The sequence below is a fragment of the Ochlerotatus camptorhynchus genome, unplaced genomic scaffold, assembly GCF_037179485.1.
Source record: "Ochlerotatus camptorhynchus isolate MF236.1 unplaced genomic scaffold, CSIRO-AGI_Acam_v1.1 ptg000370l, whole genome shotgun sequence".
NCBI lineage: Eukaryota > Metazoa > Arthropoda > Insecta > Diptera > Culicidae > Ochlerotatus > Ochlerotatus camptorhynchus.
This window is the reverse complement of record NW_027040858.1, coordinates 5,442,464-5,462,653: the sequence shown is the minus strand read 5'-3', so window position 1 is coordinate 5,462,653 and position 20,190 is coordinate 5,442,464. Positions and strand designations below refer to the sequence as shown.

Sequence of the window (20,190 nt, the reverse complement as noted above, 5' to 3'; positions counted from 1 at the left end):
CAAGGACGAATTTCCGAACTCATCGTAACGGTCGTCGTCCTCATCCGAAGCCAATCCGGATCCAATCAGTTGAGGAAATATTAAACATTCGAACATTCGGATGCATGAATGCGCAATGCATCGGTAGCAATATGGCGGCTTCATTTGGCGGGCCTGATTCGTCCTGCTGTGTATATTGGATTCGTTTCGTGGAAGTTGGCGAGCGAAATTAATCACTATCGAATTCTAAAATTATGCTGTTTTTGTTTCATTCCAGGTACGGTTCTTATCCGATGATGATGATGATGATGATAATGGTTTCCGATGAAAATGGCACAGTAAGTTATAAAATGCCAATCCCAAAATCCCATCTCCAAGAACCTCAATTCAAAATGCATCCCAGGTCGTCCAGTTAAGGCGAACCGAAGGCAATAAATTTCTTCGGAAAGAGGCCTGCTTGGATTATCGTTCGCATGCAAATGCTGCTACTACCATCCGCACAGCTTTCCACGCCAAATGACGAAGCGATTTGATGCGAACCACTCCGATTTGGATGAAACTGTTTATGGTCAATTATTCACATTTAAGCTAAAATTCGGACATTTTGAATCTCGAAAAAAATTTCAAAATAACATTTTCGAGATTTTTTATCAAATCATAACTTGAAAACGTCACTTCCAATCGACACACAGTTGTAGTGAAAAATATTACTTTTCAGGAAAAATATACACGATAAAAAATTGCAATTAATTTTGGGTGTCAAAAAAGTGTTTAAAACTTAAATAACGAAAAATGACCCTCTTCAGTACTTTTTGAATTTTTCATTGAAAAGCTTATAAAAATGCTAATTTCTGTGAAAATTTTAATGATGAATATTGAAAAAATATTTAACAGGGTATTTTTTTGTTATTCAAGTTCTTAACTCTCTATAAATATGTCCCAGACGTCATTTGGATTGGAAGTGACGTTTTCAAGTTATGATTTTTTGCAAAGTTTCATGCAAATCGAAGAAGGTCGAGTCTGAAATTAATTATTTTTTTGCGATTTAGCCTGGAAACGCTCTGTGGATGTTGGTGGACGTTTTTCGCAATTTTGAGGTTATGGTTTGGCTGGTGTTCGTCCGGTTCGGATGGCCCATCCAAAGGAATTAATGTGTGATCTGACAAAAGCATATTTATGAGCTCGCTTCTCGTCGTCGTCGTCGTCTTCTGGTTTGGGGGGGTGGGCCTCTGAATACTGAGCTATGAATGCGAAAGTGCATGGAAATCTTGTCAAAAAAACGTTAGTTTTTATGAGTTTTCACTGACCGGGGTTCGGTGTGGAAATAGTTGTGGTCTAACTGTATGTGTGTGTGAACGTGGGGGCTTTTGTGCATACCGAGCAAGGAGGATTTGTGTTCGGGTTATGCGATGCTCCTATCTAAATATGTGCTTACAAACTGCGTTGGCCAATTCCGTTGGTAAGTGAGGTTTTCTGGGTTGGTGCGAGGTTTTCCCCAACCGCGCTGTGAAATATGAGGTGTATAAATCTTCCAGTGGGCGAGTCTCTTTCGGAAAGCGTTCTAATCGCCATAAATTTAAATGCTGTTTTGAATTTTCCGGGAGCTCTTTTTTTTGAATGATCATCGTTCTAGTTTTAAAACTTTAAATCTCTTGTGTCACATTCCAATAGGTCCTATCTGGAGTCTTTTTTTTAATATGTCCTATATTCATTAACACTCCGAACACGATGCCTCCGGTAAAATGTGTAACGGAAAACTTGTAATGTTTGAAAAAGCATAGCTCAGCCATTTATTGACGAAATTCAAATCTATCGGGGCCATTTTAAACTTTTTGATGTCTTCTAAAATGTTTCTTTATTTTTTGGGTACTATATTTGAATAGTGAAAATTGGGGTATACACAAATAAGAAGGTCTTTACTATAACTTTTTTGATTAAATTTTACCATGTTTTTATTGTTGTAATTGTAAGTGGTTTAAAATTCACATTTTTGCAGAAAAACGCAAATTAATATCTCTTCGTTTTAGGTATGTGTGGAAAGTCGAAGAAAATCTGTCAATTTTAATAAGGACCTCAACAGGGACCCATCTGGGTACTGGGACTATTTGGGGATTTGATCCCATCCCCACTCTCATGATACCAATGGTTTTACCGTGCCCCAAATCGCGTTCCATTTATAGTACTATGTCATATGACATCCAGAGACTCTATTTGGCTTCATCATCAGCGCCAAAAAATGGTACATGACAACACAACATAATATTATCTTTCACAAATTACACACATTTTCTTTTAAAAGCGTTCACACTATTTTCTTCTCGTAAGTCCCTTGACAAAGAGTTATACAACTTAATTCCCTTGTAAGATAGTGAGTTTTACGTGGATGCTTTCAAAAAAGGTGCTAATCTAACATCATCAGCAGTCCCTGTCCCATAGCTGTGAATATCTCTGCCACGTTCAAGCCGAGATGACGGATACTCTGGTGCCAGTCCTCGAGCTATTCTATGCACCAACAACAGGGTTTGGTATGTTACACACTGCTTAACGGAGAGCCATTGTAGTGTATCCAACTCTTGCCTTACTGATGTTCGCCTGTTTTGCATCCCATAATGTGTCTCATCGCCTTATTTTGTAGTTTCTGTTCATTGCGAGGGACAAAAGTCAAAGTGTGGTGAGATACAGGTATATCATATTCCACCATGTTAACTAATTTATTAGTTGATCAGTAACAACTATAACACCTAAATACTTAAACTCTTTGACACATTCCTATGGAAGTCCATCGATATTCACATTCACTCTTTCATTATTCACTGGTTTAATAGATATTATCACATATTCTGTGTTTGTTACGTTTAGTTTGCTTTTTTGGAAAAGCAATAAGCAGTGTCGTCAGCAAATAAGTTAATATCACAATGCTTAAGTATTCTCTTCAAGTCGTTGATGTATAACATAAATAAAAGAGGCCCTAATACACTTCCTAGGGGAACACCTATTTTTGTTTCTTTGTGATATCTCATCTTTGTATATTGTTCGTTGGTATCGGATATTTAAATACGATGAAAACCATTGGTGAACACTTTTACAAACACCGTATTTAGTTAATGTTCTCATTAGTATGCGTCTAGAAATAGTTTCGAATGCCCTCTTTAAGTCTAGGAAGACAGCTATCCCGTTAAGTCTTTTATCGCGATGATTTTTCCATTTAGCAAGGACTTTCACATGAATGATTTTTACGGTAGATTGTTCTGAAATCAGAAGATTATTTTCTGTAACATACTCCAAAAGGTGTTCTTTTACTACCAATTCCAGCACTTTTTCGTACAGTGGTAGCATGTTCACAGGTCGGTACTCTTCCACTTTATGAGTTTTTTGAACTTTTTCAATAGGAACGACTACTGATTCATTCCAGGAGTTAGGAAAAATACCGATCCTTAAAGAAGCATTTATTATTTCGAGCAAAGTGTCACCGATAGCTTCGAATGCATCCTGTCCTCCTCTGAAAACCACACTATTAACTTAATCTCTTATCTGGTGACTGGATTGGGACGGTACTCATGGGTATTTTGGGTCGCTATTGAAAATTTTGTCGATTGCTGAATTTATGTACGGGCCCATAAGGTTAACCATTTATTGGCTCGTTTGACTGGTTTAAATTATTTAAACATTGTTTCAAAACTTCTACCAAACGATTAGCTTTTGTGTGAAGATCGGCGATGATGACAATTTACTACTGCTACTATTGGGTCTTATTAATTTAAGAAGTGCAGTTTGACTGTGCTTTTTCCAGCACTTAATTTTAACTGCTGTTTCACAGGGTTCGTCAAGTTTCATAGTCAGATATTTTTAAATCGTAATATCATAGTTCGTAAAAATCAAATCTATTATTTTGAGAGTAGTACGTGTTACATGAGTGTATTTACGTACAAGTTGCATTAGACCATGTGCTTCTATGACTAGCTTTAAATTAGATGCGTCGTGATTATTTGACAAATCGATATTAAAATCATCACCCAGAACTTTAAACTTCGAGCGATCGATAATGTTTTAAACCAACTGTATTGCAGTATCTATAGGAACTCACTATCTTTGCCCCCTGGTGAATAATATAAAATGCCATAATGAATAGGTTTTCTATCATTACTGACATTTATTGCAAGAAACTATTTGTAACAAACGAACAAACGACCAAACGTAAAAATGAACAAACGAACAAACCAACAACCGAACAAACGAACAAACAAACGAACATACGACCGAACGAACAAAAAACAAACGAACAGACGAACAAAACAACAAACGAACAAACGAACAAACGAACAAACGAACAAACGAACAAACGAACAAACGAACAAACGAACAAACAAACAAACGAACAAACGAACAAACGAACAAACGAACAAACGAACAAACGAACAAACAAACGAACAAACAAACGAACAAACGAACAAAAAAAGAACAAACGAACAAACAAACGAACAAACAAACGAACAAACGAGCAAACGAGCAAACGAGCAAACGAGCAAACAAACAAACGAACAAACCAACAAACCAACAAACGAACATACGAACAAACGAACAAACGAACAAAAACAAACGAACAAACCAACAAACAAACAAACGAAAATAACCAACAAACGAACAAACGAACAAACCAACAAACGAACAAACGAACAAACGAACAAACGAACAAACCAACAAACGAACAAATGAACAAACCTACAAACCAACAAACGAACAAACGAACAAACGAACAAACGAACAAACAAACTAACAAACGAAGAAACGATCAAACGAACAAACGAGCAAACGAGCAAACGAACAAACGAACGAGCAAATGAACAAACGAACAAACCAACAAACGAACAAACGAACAAACAAACAAACAAACAAACCAACAAACCAACAAACGGACAAACGAACAAACGAACAAACGTACGAACAAACTAACAAACCAACAAACGAACAAAAACAAACGATCAAACCAACAAACAAACAAACGAAAATACCAACAAACGAACAAACGAAAAAACCAACAAACGAACAAACGAAAAAACCAACAAACGAACAAACGAACAAACGAACAAACGAACAAACGAACAAACGAACAAACGAACAAACCAACAAACAAACAAACAAACAAACAAACGAACAAACCAACAAACGAACAAACGAACAAACGAACAATCGAACAAACCAACAAACCAACAAACGAACAAACGAACAAACGAACAAACAAAAAAAACCAACAAACAAACATACGAACAAACTAACAAACAAACGAACAAACAAACTAACAAACGAACAAACGAGGAAACGAGCAAACGAACAAACGAACAAACCAACAAACAAACAAACAAACGAAAAAAAACCAACAAACGAAAAAACCAACAAACGAACAAACGAACAAACGAACAAACGAACAAACGAACAAACCTACAAACAAAAAAACTAACAAACGAACAAACCTACAAACCAACACACTAACAAACGAACAAACGAACAAACCAACAAACGAACAAACGAACAAACCAACAAACGAACAAACGAACAAACCAACAAACGAACAAACGAACAAACCAACAAACGAACAAACGAACAAACCAACAAACGAACAAACGAGGAAACGAGCATACGGACAAACGAACGAGCAAACGACCAAACCAACAAACGAACAAACCTACAAACGAACAAATACAAACGAATAAACGAACAAACGAACAAACCTACAAACGAACAAATACAAACGAATAAACGAACAAACGAACAAACGAACAAACCAACAAACGAACAAACGAACAAACCAACAAACGAACAAACGAGGAAACGAGCATACGGACAAACGAACGAGCAAACGACCAAACCAACAAACGAACAAACCTACAAACGAACAAATACAAACGAATAAACGAACAAACGAACAAACGAACAAACGAACAAACCAACAAACGAACAAACGAACAAACCTATAAACGAACAAACGAACAAACAAAAAAACCAACAAACGAACAAACGAACAAACGACAAACCAACAAACGAACAAACGAACAAACGAACAAACGAACAAACCAACAAACGAACAAACGAACAAACGAACGAGCATACGAACAAACGAAAGAGCAAACGAACAAACCAACAAACGAACAAACCTACAAACGAACAAATACAAACGAATAAACGAACAAACGAACAAACGAACAAACGAACAAACGAACAAACGAACAAACGAACAAACCTACAAACCAACAAACGAACAAACGAACAAACGAACAAACGAACAAACGAACAAACCAATAAACGAACAAACGAACAAACCAACAAACGAACAAACAATCTAACAAACAAACGAACAAACGAACAAACGAACAAACCTACAAACCAACAAACGAACAAACGAACAAACGAACAAACGCTGCTTGCAGACTTGGTAGAACTGTTAAGACAAAATTTACACTGTTGAGAAAAAAAATGTACTACAACTTTGTCTCAGGAATTATTTCGACAGAAGTGACGTTTTCTTGCTACAATTTATTGAAAATATCAAAGACGGCATTTTAATAAAAATAATGGCTGTATTTTGCAAAAAAAGTGAATGATTTCCCCTAACAAACAATCATGCAAAGTGTCATGCAAATCGGAGAAGGTCGAGTCATAAATTCTTTTCTTTTTGCTCTCTGACCTTGGAATTGCTCAAAAAAGATACAGACAAATTTTAATTTCACAAAACATGCGTCTTCTTCTCCTTAGGAAGCTCACCGCCCAGAAAATTTGATTTTCCTAAAAATATTGGGAAAATATATCGAACTCCAAAAAGGCATTAGTTTTTTTCCTCATTTTTCTTAAGAAAGTTTACGTGTAAAAACATTTTTTCTCAGTCATAAAAAACCGCAAACATTGATCTTCCGGTTCTGTATAGAGTCCAGCTTCTTTCCATGATGAGACAGAAACAAAATCAACATGAATTTTTTCTCAGAAATCTAAGGAAAACGTTGGTTTTCTTGGATTTTTTCAATAACTTTTCCCGTTTTTTTTAAATAGGATGTTTCACATGCTTCAGAATGCAATAAATGAATGAAACGTGGACATCTCGTACCGTACGTTCCGTTGTTATTTGACGTAGGATTACGTCTTTCGGCAACATATTGGGGGTGCAATTTCAAAAAACCAAAATCGACCGCGTTACGAAAAGTGGTCAGGTTTTGACCACTTATAAGTCTGTCAATAGCGGATGGATATTAATTCTAAACAAGCCAATCGATTGGACTGTCATCTACGGATCAGTTAAAATGAACACTTTATCAATTTTCAAAAGGTCACTATTGAAAATTGCACGAATGTGCAACTGTTGCTATAATAATGAAAATTATCACCGATTGACTGCAAAAAGCGCTTTCCCTAACACGGATTTAAAAATCGAATTCACTCCGGTCTCACCGAACGGTGTTTATTCAATCACCGCGTGTTGGGAATGGTGGTGTCCAGTGGTCATCATAAGCAGCAGCCGCAGTGCTTTCGTAGTCTAATACGCCTAGTAATAGTTTCTATTAATTAATAGACTATGTAGAAAAATCAGCCCGAATAATGAATGCAGCCAAGTTTTCACTGATAACGAGTTAAGAAATCAAATGAATATTTACTATACTTTTGCTGTGACATCAAAACTACCTTTCGTAATCCTTCGTTAAATCTACGGTCGTTTCTTGGATACAACCTCTTACTTTTTTTTTAAATATATTTTTTATCTAGTTCGTTTATTTGGAAGGCTCAATCACGTTAGCTTTACGGAGCCGATAGTTCTTTGTTCATTGTTTTTAACATTTTTAACAACTCTATGTGTCGTAGGAGTTGGGCCGAATATTCGCGGTTTACCCGAAGTTAAAGGGGTACATTGTCGAAGAATATGATCAGGGGAGGGTATGCTTGATTAGTCGTTGGAAACATCTAAACTAGAAAGCTTAAGGGATGCTCCATTTTCCTCTGACGGTTAGGCATGAGCACTAACTCTAGTTCTAGTCATTTATGGTTATAACGCCATTACTCGCTTTCTGCAAGGAGAAGAGGGAATGGGAAAGGAGAAGGACAAATTGATAAGAATTATATATACTCTATGCAGGGCTGGTAGCAGGTCACTTTTAGGGACTTTGGCACTATTTTGAAGTCAGTCATTAAAAAGTCACTTTACACACCAAAAAGTCACTAAAGTTACTATTTCCCTAAAAATAGTCACGTAAGTCACTTTTTCACAACTAAAATAGAGTGAAATGGAAAAATATCAACACCATTTTTAAATTGAGTACTTGGCACTAAGTCTGCAGTAGTTATGGCAAAGTATGCATATCTGTTGAAAAAATAACAATTTTAACCAGGATAACCAGTGAGCCGCAAAAATTCAAGGACCTTTGAAACACCAACATATATACTGGGAAATGCCTTCAATTTCGATAACAAATCGGGGAAAATATACTATCTCCAATTATAAATTCTAAATCTAGGAAACTGTTCAAGGGTATTTGTCTGTGCTAGATTTTCAGAAGTCTTTGAAGAATTATCAAGAACTTAAAAAAAATCAAATGATATCTTAGGACAATTTTAAATGAATTCTTGGAATGACACCAATACATTTCAGAGAAGAATACCAAAGTACAGACTACAAAAGTCTCATGTAAAATTATGTGCTCTGAGGGTCGATTTCTTCACCTCTGCTGACATCTTAAGCCAGGTTTATATATGGATAAACCTGGTTTAAGATTTCAGCGGAGGTGAAGAAACCTGGTTGAAGGCTTAAGCGACTGCTACATACGAGCGTTGCTTTTGATTATTGTTTCAATCTAGACCAACAATTGAAATAGGCGGAACAACCAAACATAAACAATGGTTTTAAACACAAAATTCTCGAGAATCAAAACACTCCCACACAAACTAACAATGCCATTCGATAAACGAAATTTACTCTATCAGATGATGATGTTAGATTTCTTGGATGTGATTTGATTCTCGAGGAATATGCGTTTAAAGCCATTGTTTACGTTTGGTTGTTCCGCCTATTTCAATGGTTGGTCTATAAATTATTAAAGATGCAAAATTCAGCTCCGAAATAATTCTTTATCCAATATATTTGAGAGAATTCTATGATGATTGGATGAGGATTCTATGTCCAATTCTAATAAGAATTTAAAACTAGTTCGGAAATTTTTTAAGAGAACTTTGATGAGAATTCCAAGTGAATCCCGCGAACTTCAAAGATGATCTCTGAGGATAGCTATAAAAGAATTCTGGAATGATTTCTGAGGATACTTTCAAGAGAACTCTTAAGAGTTCGAAATAAATTCCGAGAAGAATTCCAATGGAATCGGCTTTTGAGGGTTGAATCTCAAAAGAATTCTTCGAAGAGTATCAAGGGTATTCTGAGATGGATTTTTGTTTTGAGAATTCTGAGGAAATACCATGGAAATTCTGAGGAGAATACGAATTGAATTTCCAATAGAATTCAGCGGAGAAGTCCAAGATTATTCTAAGCAGCAATTTATGTAACGCTCTACCAGTAACATTACAAAAAAGTCCGGGAAAATCTGGAAATTGCTATTTGCTGGCCATCATGTATAAACGTAATCAAAGGGAAATTATTCAAACCACTTCAAGCGCTCTTCATAGGAGATTTCGTTGAGAGTTTCGCTATAATTAGAGGAAGTGATGAAATGTGATTTTAAGTTTCCTGACAAAAAAAATTTATTCCAATATTAAACCTTATTTGAGTTTCTGAGTCATCATATAAATTTCACTATTGGTTACTTATTTATTATTTAAAAGTCACTATTTGGTTTCGTAATTTTAGTCACTAAAGTCACTACTATTATATCGCATCAGCACTACCAGCCCTGTCTATGAACATAAACAATATTTTTGATTTGAAATATACAATATAAAAAAGTCATAACGGGGGTGGTCACTACCCGAGTCTTGTCACTATTAACAAGGCATTAAAAGTAATAAGGGCCAACATGTGTTCCCTTGATTACTGAAAAATCCTGTTCCCCTAGTTTGAAGTTGTTAGGACTAGGGTTCAGCGATAGGTCTTATACCAGTAACGTGAAAAGATAAAAATTGGCAAAAAGGAACTAACTCACCATATTTAGCCAATTGGAACTAAAGGTAGCTTGACATGTGTTGTTGTAGAAGTCCAAATTGTAGACGGTCCGCTTGACGAAGACCAAGATGAACTAGTCTGGTTTGTGGTAGAGCTTGCACGGAATGTCTTCCCTCGATTTGAGATAAAAGATTTTCGGATATAAAGTCTGTTCCAGTTAGTATTTGGCCGCTTCTTTTTAATTACTGTAGCGCCTCTAGTTGTCGTAGCAAGAAACTATTGACAGCGTTTTGATCCAGAAGGATTGTTTATTTAGTAATGAAAATTTGAGCAGGATTCATATACTTGTTCAAAAGTTATCTAAGATGGAACGTGACAGACGTGAAAAAAATCTGCACACTCACATTTCGATGGACGATGAAACTTAAGTAAAAATGGACTTTGGACAGGTTGACAGTACTACTGTGCAAGACATGATGGGAGGTATTCCGCGAAAACTTCGAAAATTCATCCGAAAAGCTGATGAATATTTTTTGTTGTATTTTTCACTTAAAGCTAAATAAAGCTTAAAAATAAATCCTACAAAATGATACCTTTAGCGTTTTTGTACTTTATTTCCCCTTGGAGAAATTACCTATTTTGTGCGGCCAAATTCTAAATGGAACAGACTTTAGTCGAATTTTGATGTGCATTGGCAAGCCTTTTCGCGGAAAATAGCAAGGTTCAGCACTGCGACTCAACGAGGAGACGCATGATGGGACGAACTGAACTGACGATGAAGTTAACTCGCTGAGGAACTAGAAATCGTATCCTGGGTCTGGTTTTGACCAGATCAGCAAGTGATTATAGGAACAAAAACACAAAGGTCATACCTACTCTCATTTTCCCAATATTTTTAGGAAAAAATCAAAACTTGCCTGAATGATGTTTTTTATGGGTGGTGAGTATCACTTTAAGAAGATTTTGAAGTCTCTTGAAGATAACGTGCATGGGGAATTTGAAATAAAAACAGTTGCAGGCTAAAGATGGTTTTCAGAGGCCACCCATCGACAAAATTAAATAAAATCTTCTAGTATTTTTGTTTTATTATTTAGATGTTCGGTGTCTCCGGTTAATTTTTCGTGCCTAAAATGTCCCTTCTTGTGGTGGTTTTAACCTTTTCAGACTGTTGAGAGATGTCAACGCGTCGTCCATTTATTAAATTCTAAAGCATCGTGTTTAAATCATTAATTCAAACAGGCCCCATGTTTCTGAATTATCTTGCCCCTTAAATGTAGAACGGTTACCGTTTTGATATGATTTCTGATGTGTAACATATACCAAATAGACAAGAAAGATGATGGAGATGCATCCATCATTTACCAGGATGCTGGGTTGGTCTTAAATTAGATTACATTAGATTAAAAAGTCCCTTCCTGTGGTGGTTTTAAACTTTAGGGTGGTCCTCAAATTAATTGTTATTCAAAGACTACCTTCATATTTTTGAAAACAAAGACATATTTTAGCTGAGTTCATTTAAAGCAAATTTGTAGAAAACACATTCTATCTCTTAACGTTCTCGTTTAAGAATTATTCTACGGAATTGACTTAGAGTATTCCTGAAAAATTTCTCATGAAAGTCTACTTCGAGATACTTTTGAAGCTTCTTAAGACGTTTCCATTTTTGGAAATCAAATTAATATATATTATCCTGCTTCGATAAAAATTTGGCACAGTTGTTGGCAACAATGATACAGATCAAAAGAGCCTACGTTGTAAAATTGACCCACCCTAATATCCATATAGTTGAAATCGCCATCACAGGCAGAACGTGCTCTGATTTTTGATGCCAAGCTGGGAAATGTATCCCCCATTCATCAAAGCGAATCAGGTAATTTTCCAAGCTGCCACTGGATATATCGTCCATCACTTTACCTCACACACACACACACACACACACACACACACACATCTTTCCAAACAGGAAAATCCCCCGAAAATGAACTTTGTCAAAGTGGGAATTCAGCTGGACAGCTGTTGTCACACACTTTGTGACTGTTTGCCGTCAAATTTCTTGAAGACCACCGCGCCAACGGAAGTAGTCAAACTCGAATAAAAATGCAAAATAGGCATCTACTTGCTTTCGGTGCTCCCAAAACATGCATACAGAAACGAATCGGAACGAAATCGCTGAATATTCATCAAAGACAGGTACCTACCACCCAGACCAGACCGCCAGGCGAATGAACTTTCTTGGCTTCGATCTGCACGGTTTGGGAAAATGCTCCCGGAAGGCAATTTTTCTTTTGTTGCCATCGCCGCCCCCAATGTTCATCAATGTTGTAATATGTGCGAAGAAGGAGTATTGTAATCGTCGTTCGGTGTGTGAAATGTGAACACAGAAATCATCCAACTAGGTGGATTGATCCGATTCGAGTTTTTTTTCCCTTGAATTGATGGCAACTCGTCACAAGCAGATCCGGCGATAAGTTACACTTGGATATTAAATTTACTCCTCAGTTCCGCGCGCCTAAGGAGATTTACGGAGCCCGAAGAAAAGCTAGCGGTAATCTATTCTAACGTATGCTAATCATCATCGTCGTCGTTGGTTTTTTTCTTCTTCATTCAGTTGACTGCGGTGCGTGGCCGTCGTTACCAGCGCCATCGACCGTGCATGATGATCTGCATTTCCCAAAACGAATTTCTCCTGCCGTACTTTGCATTTAGATCAACGTGAATGTGAATTTCAATAAAAGAGTGAGATTTTTCTTTTGGCACGAATAAAAAAGAAGTCGGTTTATGTAACTCTTTTGAGAAGAAGTTTCGTATCTGGATTTCGCTGGGATTAAAATTTTAGATTGATGATTAAAAATGTTGAAGTAGATAATCCAAAAAAATCTATATTTTGTGCAAATCCGGAAATTTAAGATAAAGATAACCAATATTGAATTGTACTTGAAATAATAATTTCATTACTTCAAAGCAACATAACCGAGTCGTGTGCAAATATCCTACCAGATAATTTATGAATGAATAGCCCAAGCTACCAATTCGGTAGCAGGAACTGCTTCGTCTGGGAATGCACAACCTATCTCTATCACGTCATTCGATTATATTTCTTCGTTTACTGTCTACCCTTCAGTGACAGTAAACCGACATGTCGGCTGTGTATTCCGACAATAAATGTATTATCGACAGTCCGAGCGGTCCGTTGCAGTGTTGATCTGCCAAATACATAGTTGAAACAGGTATTCGCAGAAGTGGTCATGTTTTCAGATCCGATTATCAATTTATGGAAGTCACGGGACCAATTGGTTTCCGATTATCTATAGTCTTGTCTTATTGTCGAATTGGGATATATAATAAGATAGATGCACTTAGAAGAATGTAGTCAGTTAACGACGAGAATTCGTAGAAGAAAGGTTAAGTCACCATCGAAAACATGAAAACAGTCGTTGTAGTGTTCGCCCTGCTGCTAGCAGCAGTCTCCGCTCGACCGGACTGCCATGAAAACAACAACCGTTGCAGTGGTTTGAAAGATGGAACCAGGTTTCCGAACATGGACGACTGCCACAAGTACGTGGAGTGTTCCAACGAAAAGGAATCCCAGAAAAGTTGCAAGGAGCACGACAAATTCGACGCTGTATCCTTGAAGTGTAGCGACAAGTCCGGAGTAAGCTGCTTCCAAGTTCCAACTACGACAACTACCACGACGGAGAAGACCACCACCACCAAGAAACCGACCACCACCACCACCAAGAAACCGACCACCACCACCACCACCAAGCATACCACTACAAAGAAGCCAACGACGACTACCACCAAGCATACAACCACGAAGAAGCCGACCACTACGACCACTCAGAAGCCCATGACGACCACCACAAAACATACGACGACAAAGAAGCCGACCACTTCCACTGCCGCCAGCCCTATCACAACACCCGTACCAACGTGCAACACCCGGTATGAACTGAATTGCGCCATGTACTGGAGCTGCGGAACGGGACAACCGACTCTCGAGTCCTGCTTGGATGGCTACATCTTCTACGAACCGCTGCACTTTTGCCTTCCGGGCGATATCGAAACTTGCGAAATCTACCATATCTAAATAACTCACCCAAAAAATATTTGTAAAATAAAATCATGCAACAAGCTTTGTTCTTCTACGTGACATCCATTCCATCCGGTGGCCTCTGTTTCCACTTATCGATACGTACGTGACCTCAACCAAACGGTATAACCTGGACAGTTGAACGCCTATTTCAAAACAGTAAAGTTGACCGCACATTTTCGGAAACTTCGCAAACATGTGGATCGTGTTTCTTGTTGTGGTACCCATTGCTTGGCTCCAGGCAGCTCCAGCAAAGCTGATGATCCCGGACCTTGGCCAAATCGTCAACAGAGGCAACGAAAAGTGGTGTCTAGTTCGATGTGTAGAATTCAGTTCATCCGAAGATCAACGGGACGCCTGCGACTGTGGCTGTAGGTCGCTGGAAGCGCTTTACAAGCCGGACGTCTTTCGGCCCAACGATGGATGCGGAGCCATCGGATGCGGTCAGCTGCTTGCAGACGCTCCAACAGCGACACCGTGTTGTCGTAGTCGGAATCCGGAAGTAGTCTGCCAATCGGAGGTTGTCTATCGTCCATTGTCGTCTTCGTCGTTGACGACCAGAGCACCGACTAAGAGGGCACGAGTTCGAGCGGAGATAGTTTACCATCCGAGAAAGAGCGAACCGAACGTTGTGATACGATGTCATCCGAAGATCTCCTTAGCGAGGTATGCTCCGTACGTAGACTGCCTTCCTGACGTTGATTATTAGACTGCTTTGCCAGGTGTTTGTGTTGATAGATGTGTAATAAATTGATTACTGTTATTGTTGGCGCAATATTATTCTCCTTGGAACTGACCATCATATCTATAGGGGGGTCTTCTTATCTGTCTGCGGGGTATAAAACACCAATGGTGGAGAAGATACGATTTATTATTACAGAGAAATGACTGTCTGTTGCAGGGAAACACGGGTGTAGTGAGGGTTTAGTGCGTCATTGGCAATCGTTTTATATGGTGACCCTTTCATAATTGAAAAAAAAATCATACACAAGTTTTTTTTTTAAATCTAGTTCGATTATTTGGAAGGCTCAATTGCTTTAGCTTTACGGAGCCGATAATTTATGTCTAGTCGGAGTTGGGCCCCGAGTGGTTGAGTGGTAAGCGTGACCGTGATATTAGTTTTTTTCTAATTCTAAGGCTTCATTCTACACAATTTTTGCCTGATTTTTCGATAGTTTAAAATTAAAAGTAACCCAAATAAATTATTGAAAGAGTGATACATTTTCTATAAGAATTGGCCAAGAGTTTATAATTTGAGTGACTACAAATTATTTGGTGAGCGTCTATATTGTGTGACGTTACAACGTTTTGCACTTCCCAACGACAATACACAACAACTATTCACCAAAACGTTTTGAGCTACTCAAATCAGAAGCTCTTGATCAATTCTTATAGGAAATTTAACGCACTTTTCAAATCTTTAATATGGATTACTGTTAATTTTTGACAGTTACAGTTTACAGCTGTCAACAAATAAGCAAAAACCATTGTAACGTCACATAGACTGTGTAAAAATGCATTTTTCAAAAAAAAAACTGTTCTTCAGAACCGCCGTAACTAAATATCGAAAAAAAAGTTCATTGGATGATGAGATAGAATTTTGATTTCTTGAGCAAAGTTGCTTCAAATTAAATTATATATAATGTACAAGCAAGTATTTCTTTGTGTTTTTAAAATTATAAGTTATACGCCAAAAGGAAGATCTTTTTTTGTACACGGGATCAAATCCGATTCCATTTTCATGCATAAATTATCATAAAATGAAAAAACTTGCCATCCCATGAAATCATAAGAATTGTCCATGATTTCGTGATGGAAATTTATGATTTCATAATGCAGCGGAATCATGATCAATAAAAGCGTTACACGTACCTGGAACACTGTGTTCATAAAGCTCACTACATAGGTATCTCTTATACGCCTTTTGCCTACCATCTTTTATAAGTACTGATAGTCTAGTGGTCAAAGTATGGGTTTAATGATTCAGCGAGAGAACCGGGAAAAATAAATTAACCATACCATAGGAGCAAATTTTTACACAATAATTTCAGAATAAACCATTAAAACAGAGTGATCCTTTACCAAATGAATGTCTTGCTCTATTTGCTGCAAAGTTATCTTCATTTTCCCGTCTTATTGTTTTTAGAATTGAATCACTCAGCAGTATTGCAAATTGATTTTTGTTGTCTCAATTTCAGATGTAAAGTGCATGGTTCTTAAAAAAAAATATTGAAGATGCTGGACTTTGGAAGCAAATATTTGTAAAACCGAAACTGAATTATTCTTTTTCGGGGTTTTAATTTTTCGTTGATCGAAATTCTCATGATATCAATTCCAGAATTAACTTAGAATTCTGTTCTGAATTATCTTGAAATTGTTCTGAAATAAACCAAAAAACACTCCGCGTCATAATTACCGTTGAAATCTTTTTGGAATTTCCTCGCAACCCCTTATAAGAATTTATTTGGAATCCTTCTTAGAATTCCCTTGAACCTATCCGGAGACTTTTATTTCTTTATAAATCTTTTCAAAATTTTCTTTTAACTCTATTTAAAACAGCAGTAATCTTTCGAAAATTTATTAAGAAACCGCTTGGAGTATTCTAAAGAATTTCTCTCTAATTACCAGCAAATCCTTTGCAATCAATTTTGTAGGAGCTCTGTGATGAATCTTTCGCACTAGGGTTGCATTCTTCTCCACAGAAATCCTTCCAAATTCGTCTAACAATTTCTAAGGATTTCAGAATAATTCTGGAAATCTGCTCAGAACTTCTCCTTCTAAAACTGTGTGGGAATCCTTCTCAATATTTGTTTGAAAGCAACACTTTAAATTCTTTTAAATTTTACTATAAATTCCAGGGTTTTCCCGCTAGATTCTATAGATTGTTATGTAATGTTTTACAACCCTTATAATGCTTCCAAGTCTCAGAGCGTGACAATTATGACTCCACGACTCATAAGTAGGTTTTTTTTTTCAAATCTGTGATCTTGAAATTTGTTAAAAATCTCACATTTTAATTAATTTTACTCCAAATCTTGCATGACGAAGATTGTTATTAATCGCAAATTTAAAATAAAAGTTCTAGTTTCAGACTCTACACAAATTTAAAAGCTCCAGAATCTTGGGAATCTTCTTAAATCACTTTTTTTTTTATCTTTTCAGTAAATTCCTTTCAGCACGTTCTTAAAAATGCGTTCAATTTCATTTTTCTTTAATATTAACATCCGGGAATTTTTTAAGATTTAAACCGGGAAAACCGGGAAAAAACCGGGAATTTCAAAATGAAAATTCACTGGTCACCCTGTATAATTCACTAGGGGGCAATGAACCAAGTTTTTGTCGGAATTTGTTCATTTTGACTCTCGCCTAATTTTTCAAAATGACACAATTGATATTTTTCAATAAACGATAGCATGAAAATGGCTTATCGAATCGTAAAAACGACTGAGACAAAGTTGTCCAAAAGGAAAAATAAAAGCTGTTAAAAACTTCAATAACAAAAGCACATTTTTTAGATTTGAGCAGTTGCACGCCAAATGCCAAATCGAAAAAAAAAACTTAATTGTTTGTTGGTACAATTGAAAATTGTTTGTTAAGGGCAATGATCTTCATTTTTGCAGAAATTCAACGATTTTAGATCTTGTAAAATTTTCAAAATGGTGGTCTTGAAATTTTTCAAAAAAAATTTGCATCGAAACGGTAAAAGTACCGAAAAGATGTCTGAGATAAAGTTGTAGAGAAAAAATAATGTTTTTCTGGAAAAAATATTCAAACTAAATGGTGTTTGTAATTTGAGCATGAGCATGAGTATAATTGACCGCCCACGGTTGCTACTCTGTTATTGCCAGATCAGCTGTAATTACACAGAGCACTAAAAGACGTTTGCTTAACAATCATCCTCAATGTGTAAAAACTGGTGATCTCAAACTAGGCAATAACAGAGCCGGCCGCACCCGAACACAGTTCCAGAAATTAATGGGTAGGAACGTGTTGATGTGACACTCGCTTTGATGGAAGCCGAGAACACCTCTGCACTTCTACGAGGAATCACTGGGATGCTGGATAAAAGGGTTGGATTTGCAGCAGGGTTAGTTTTGGTAAACGATAAGCAGCATTGATGTCCTAACGATCATATAACGCGAAGGAGCTTGGTATTGAAACCACGGTCTTTTGCTCAGTAAGCAAAAACGTTTGCCACTAGGCAAACGAGCTCCTTTTTAACCAGCGAGTTGCTGGTATTACCATGTAGTCATATTAATAAAAAAAAAAACGATTTACGAATCTTGTAAGTGGATGGGCTTCAGATTAGACTCATGATTTTCTGCTCAGTAAGCAAAAACGGTCGCTCTCAGGCCACCGAGCCCCTCATATCACATCATACCGTTACTCGAGTTGTTGTAACCATTCATTCCCAGCACCGACGACGACGAAGTTTCACAAAATACACGATAAACAAGCGATTTTACCATAAATCTTTTTAATATGAAGATACTTGAGACCACGTTTTTCTGCTCAGTAAGCGTGCTACAGCAACGGACGATCTTTCAAATTCGAAAACTAATACTTAGGTCTTCATTAAGTTTCAGTTTCAAGCGACGTTCAATGTTTCGATTTGCTCTTTACGCTTTGTTCAGGCTATCATAACAAGCTATGACCGACGTGACGATTGTTTAAACAAGCTATTCAAATGAAATTACGTTTTCGAAACTAGTCAATAATATATCCCAAACTTAATCGAGCGTGCGCCCTGTTTCTCTACACATTCCAAAATATTCCGCCCATGATCTAACAGTTACGATTTTCTACAATAGTAGCCTGGGTAAGTGCTGCACAATTTCGACAATACACGGTGATACACAAAATTCTGCTTTGGTCACTCGTTTGAGCTAACAGTCATCGTCAAGGCAAACCATGTCAATTGTCAGTGGCATTTTTGTCAGTGACGAACATGTGCTGTTTTGTTTATTAGCTAAATTTAAAATGAAATTAAATGGCTTGAGGAAAACAATTACATGGAGCCATTAAAGTGAACAAGCATCCACGTCCTGAACAGCTTGGATAGCAATAATGTGACTCAGAAGGCAAGAAATTACCCTTTCTGTTACCAGGTGAATCTTTGTCATTGACGAAAAAATGAATGAGATTTTGACAAAGATTTTTTTAGGATGAAGTCTATCATTGACTATGTGAAAAACAATTTTGTCAATATCGCGCAAAAGTCTGTCAATGACAATGACAAATCTCAGCACTGGCCTGGGATACATCGTAATGTATTTTATCCCACAAGACTCAACTATGTTCTTGCATTCGGCTGCACACCTTACCGGCAGTAACGCTTTTCCTTATGTTTCAACAAAACCGCAAAATAGATCACGCGCGATAGAGGTTATCCCGGCAGGGAACAAACGGATTGTTTTTAACTGGAACAAGTTCACCAAATGCAATCACCATGGCAATGCCAACAGAACCTTAAACAAACGAAAAAATATACACAACCACATACAAACCGATATACAGTGGACATGGCACTCTTCCTTAATCAATATCAACCACCACAAAATCTCCAAACGCCATTTTGAAAAAAAATTACATGACCCAAAATAGCTGAATTTTTGAAAAAAAAAAAATGTGAATGTAACCTCAAGGTTGGTCAATATTACCCTACCTGATGGTTGTGTTTGTTGACGAAAGGGGCAGCCAAGTAGCCTACTAAAATTCATATTTATTCATTCCTAGACATGCTTATGATATCCCTTGAGAAATGACATCGTGTGTTTAACAATGACGATTGGGAGTCCGGCTGGTCCTGCAAAAGTAACCAAAATATGAAATGAAACATTTGTCACTGGTAGGTGGATCAATCAGGGGTTTTCTTGCCAAATTTGTCATATCTCCGGACCCAAATATCCGATTGGGATAAACTTCAATACGGTTCTATGAGAGACAGTTTGATTGCAAAGTTTCACTATTTTGGTAATATCTGCGGGACCAACTATCCGATTGGGATGAAATTACATAACGGTTCTATGGGAGA

The 20,190-nt window shown here is 37.1% G+C and overlaps 2 protein-coding genes across 5 annotated transcripts in view; both read left to right on the top strand.

Moving 5' to 3' along the window:
* LOC135710128 (low-density lipoprotein receptor-like) overlaps positions 1–20,190 on the top strand; it is an 852,116-nt gene that overhangs the window by 456,583 nt on the left and 375,343 nt on the right. The window lies entirely within an intron of this gene.
* On the top strand, positions 13,450–14,168 carry LOC135710032 (integumentary mucin C.1-like). The gene has a single exon (XM_065232485.1). It carries the CDS (start codon positions 13,485–13,487, stop codon positions 14,151–14,153), a length of 669 nt encoding a protein of 222 aa, XP_065088557.1. The 5' UTR covers positions 13,450–13,484; the 3' UTR covers positions 14,154–14,168.

Excerpts from the sequence above, each read along its gene's own strand:
- LOC135710032 (XM_065232485.1), top strand. The coding sequence starts at position 13,485 with ATGAAAACAGTCGTTGTAGTGTTCGCCCTGCTGCTAGCAGCAGTCTCC.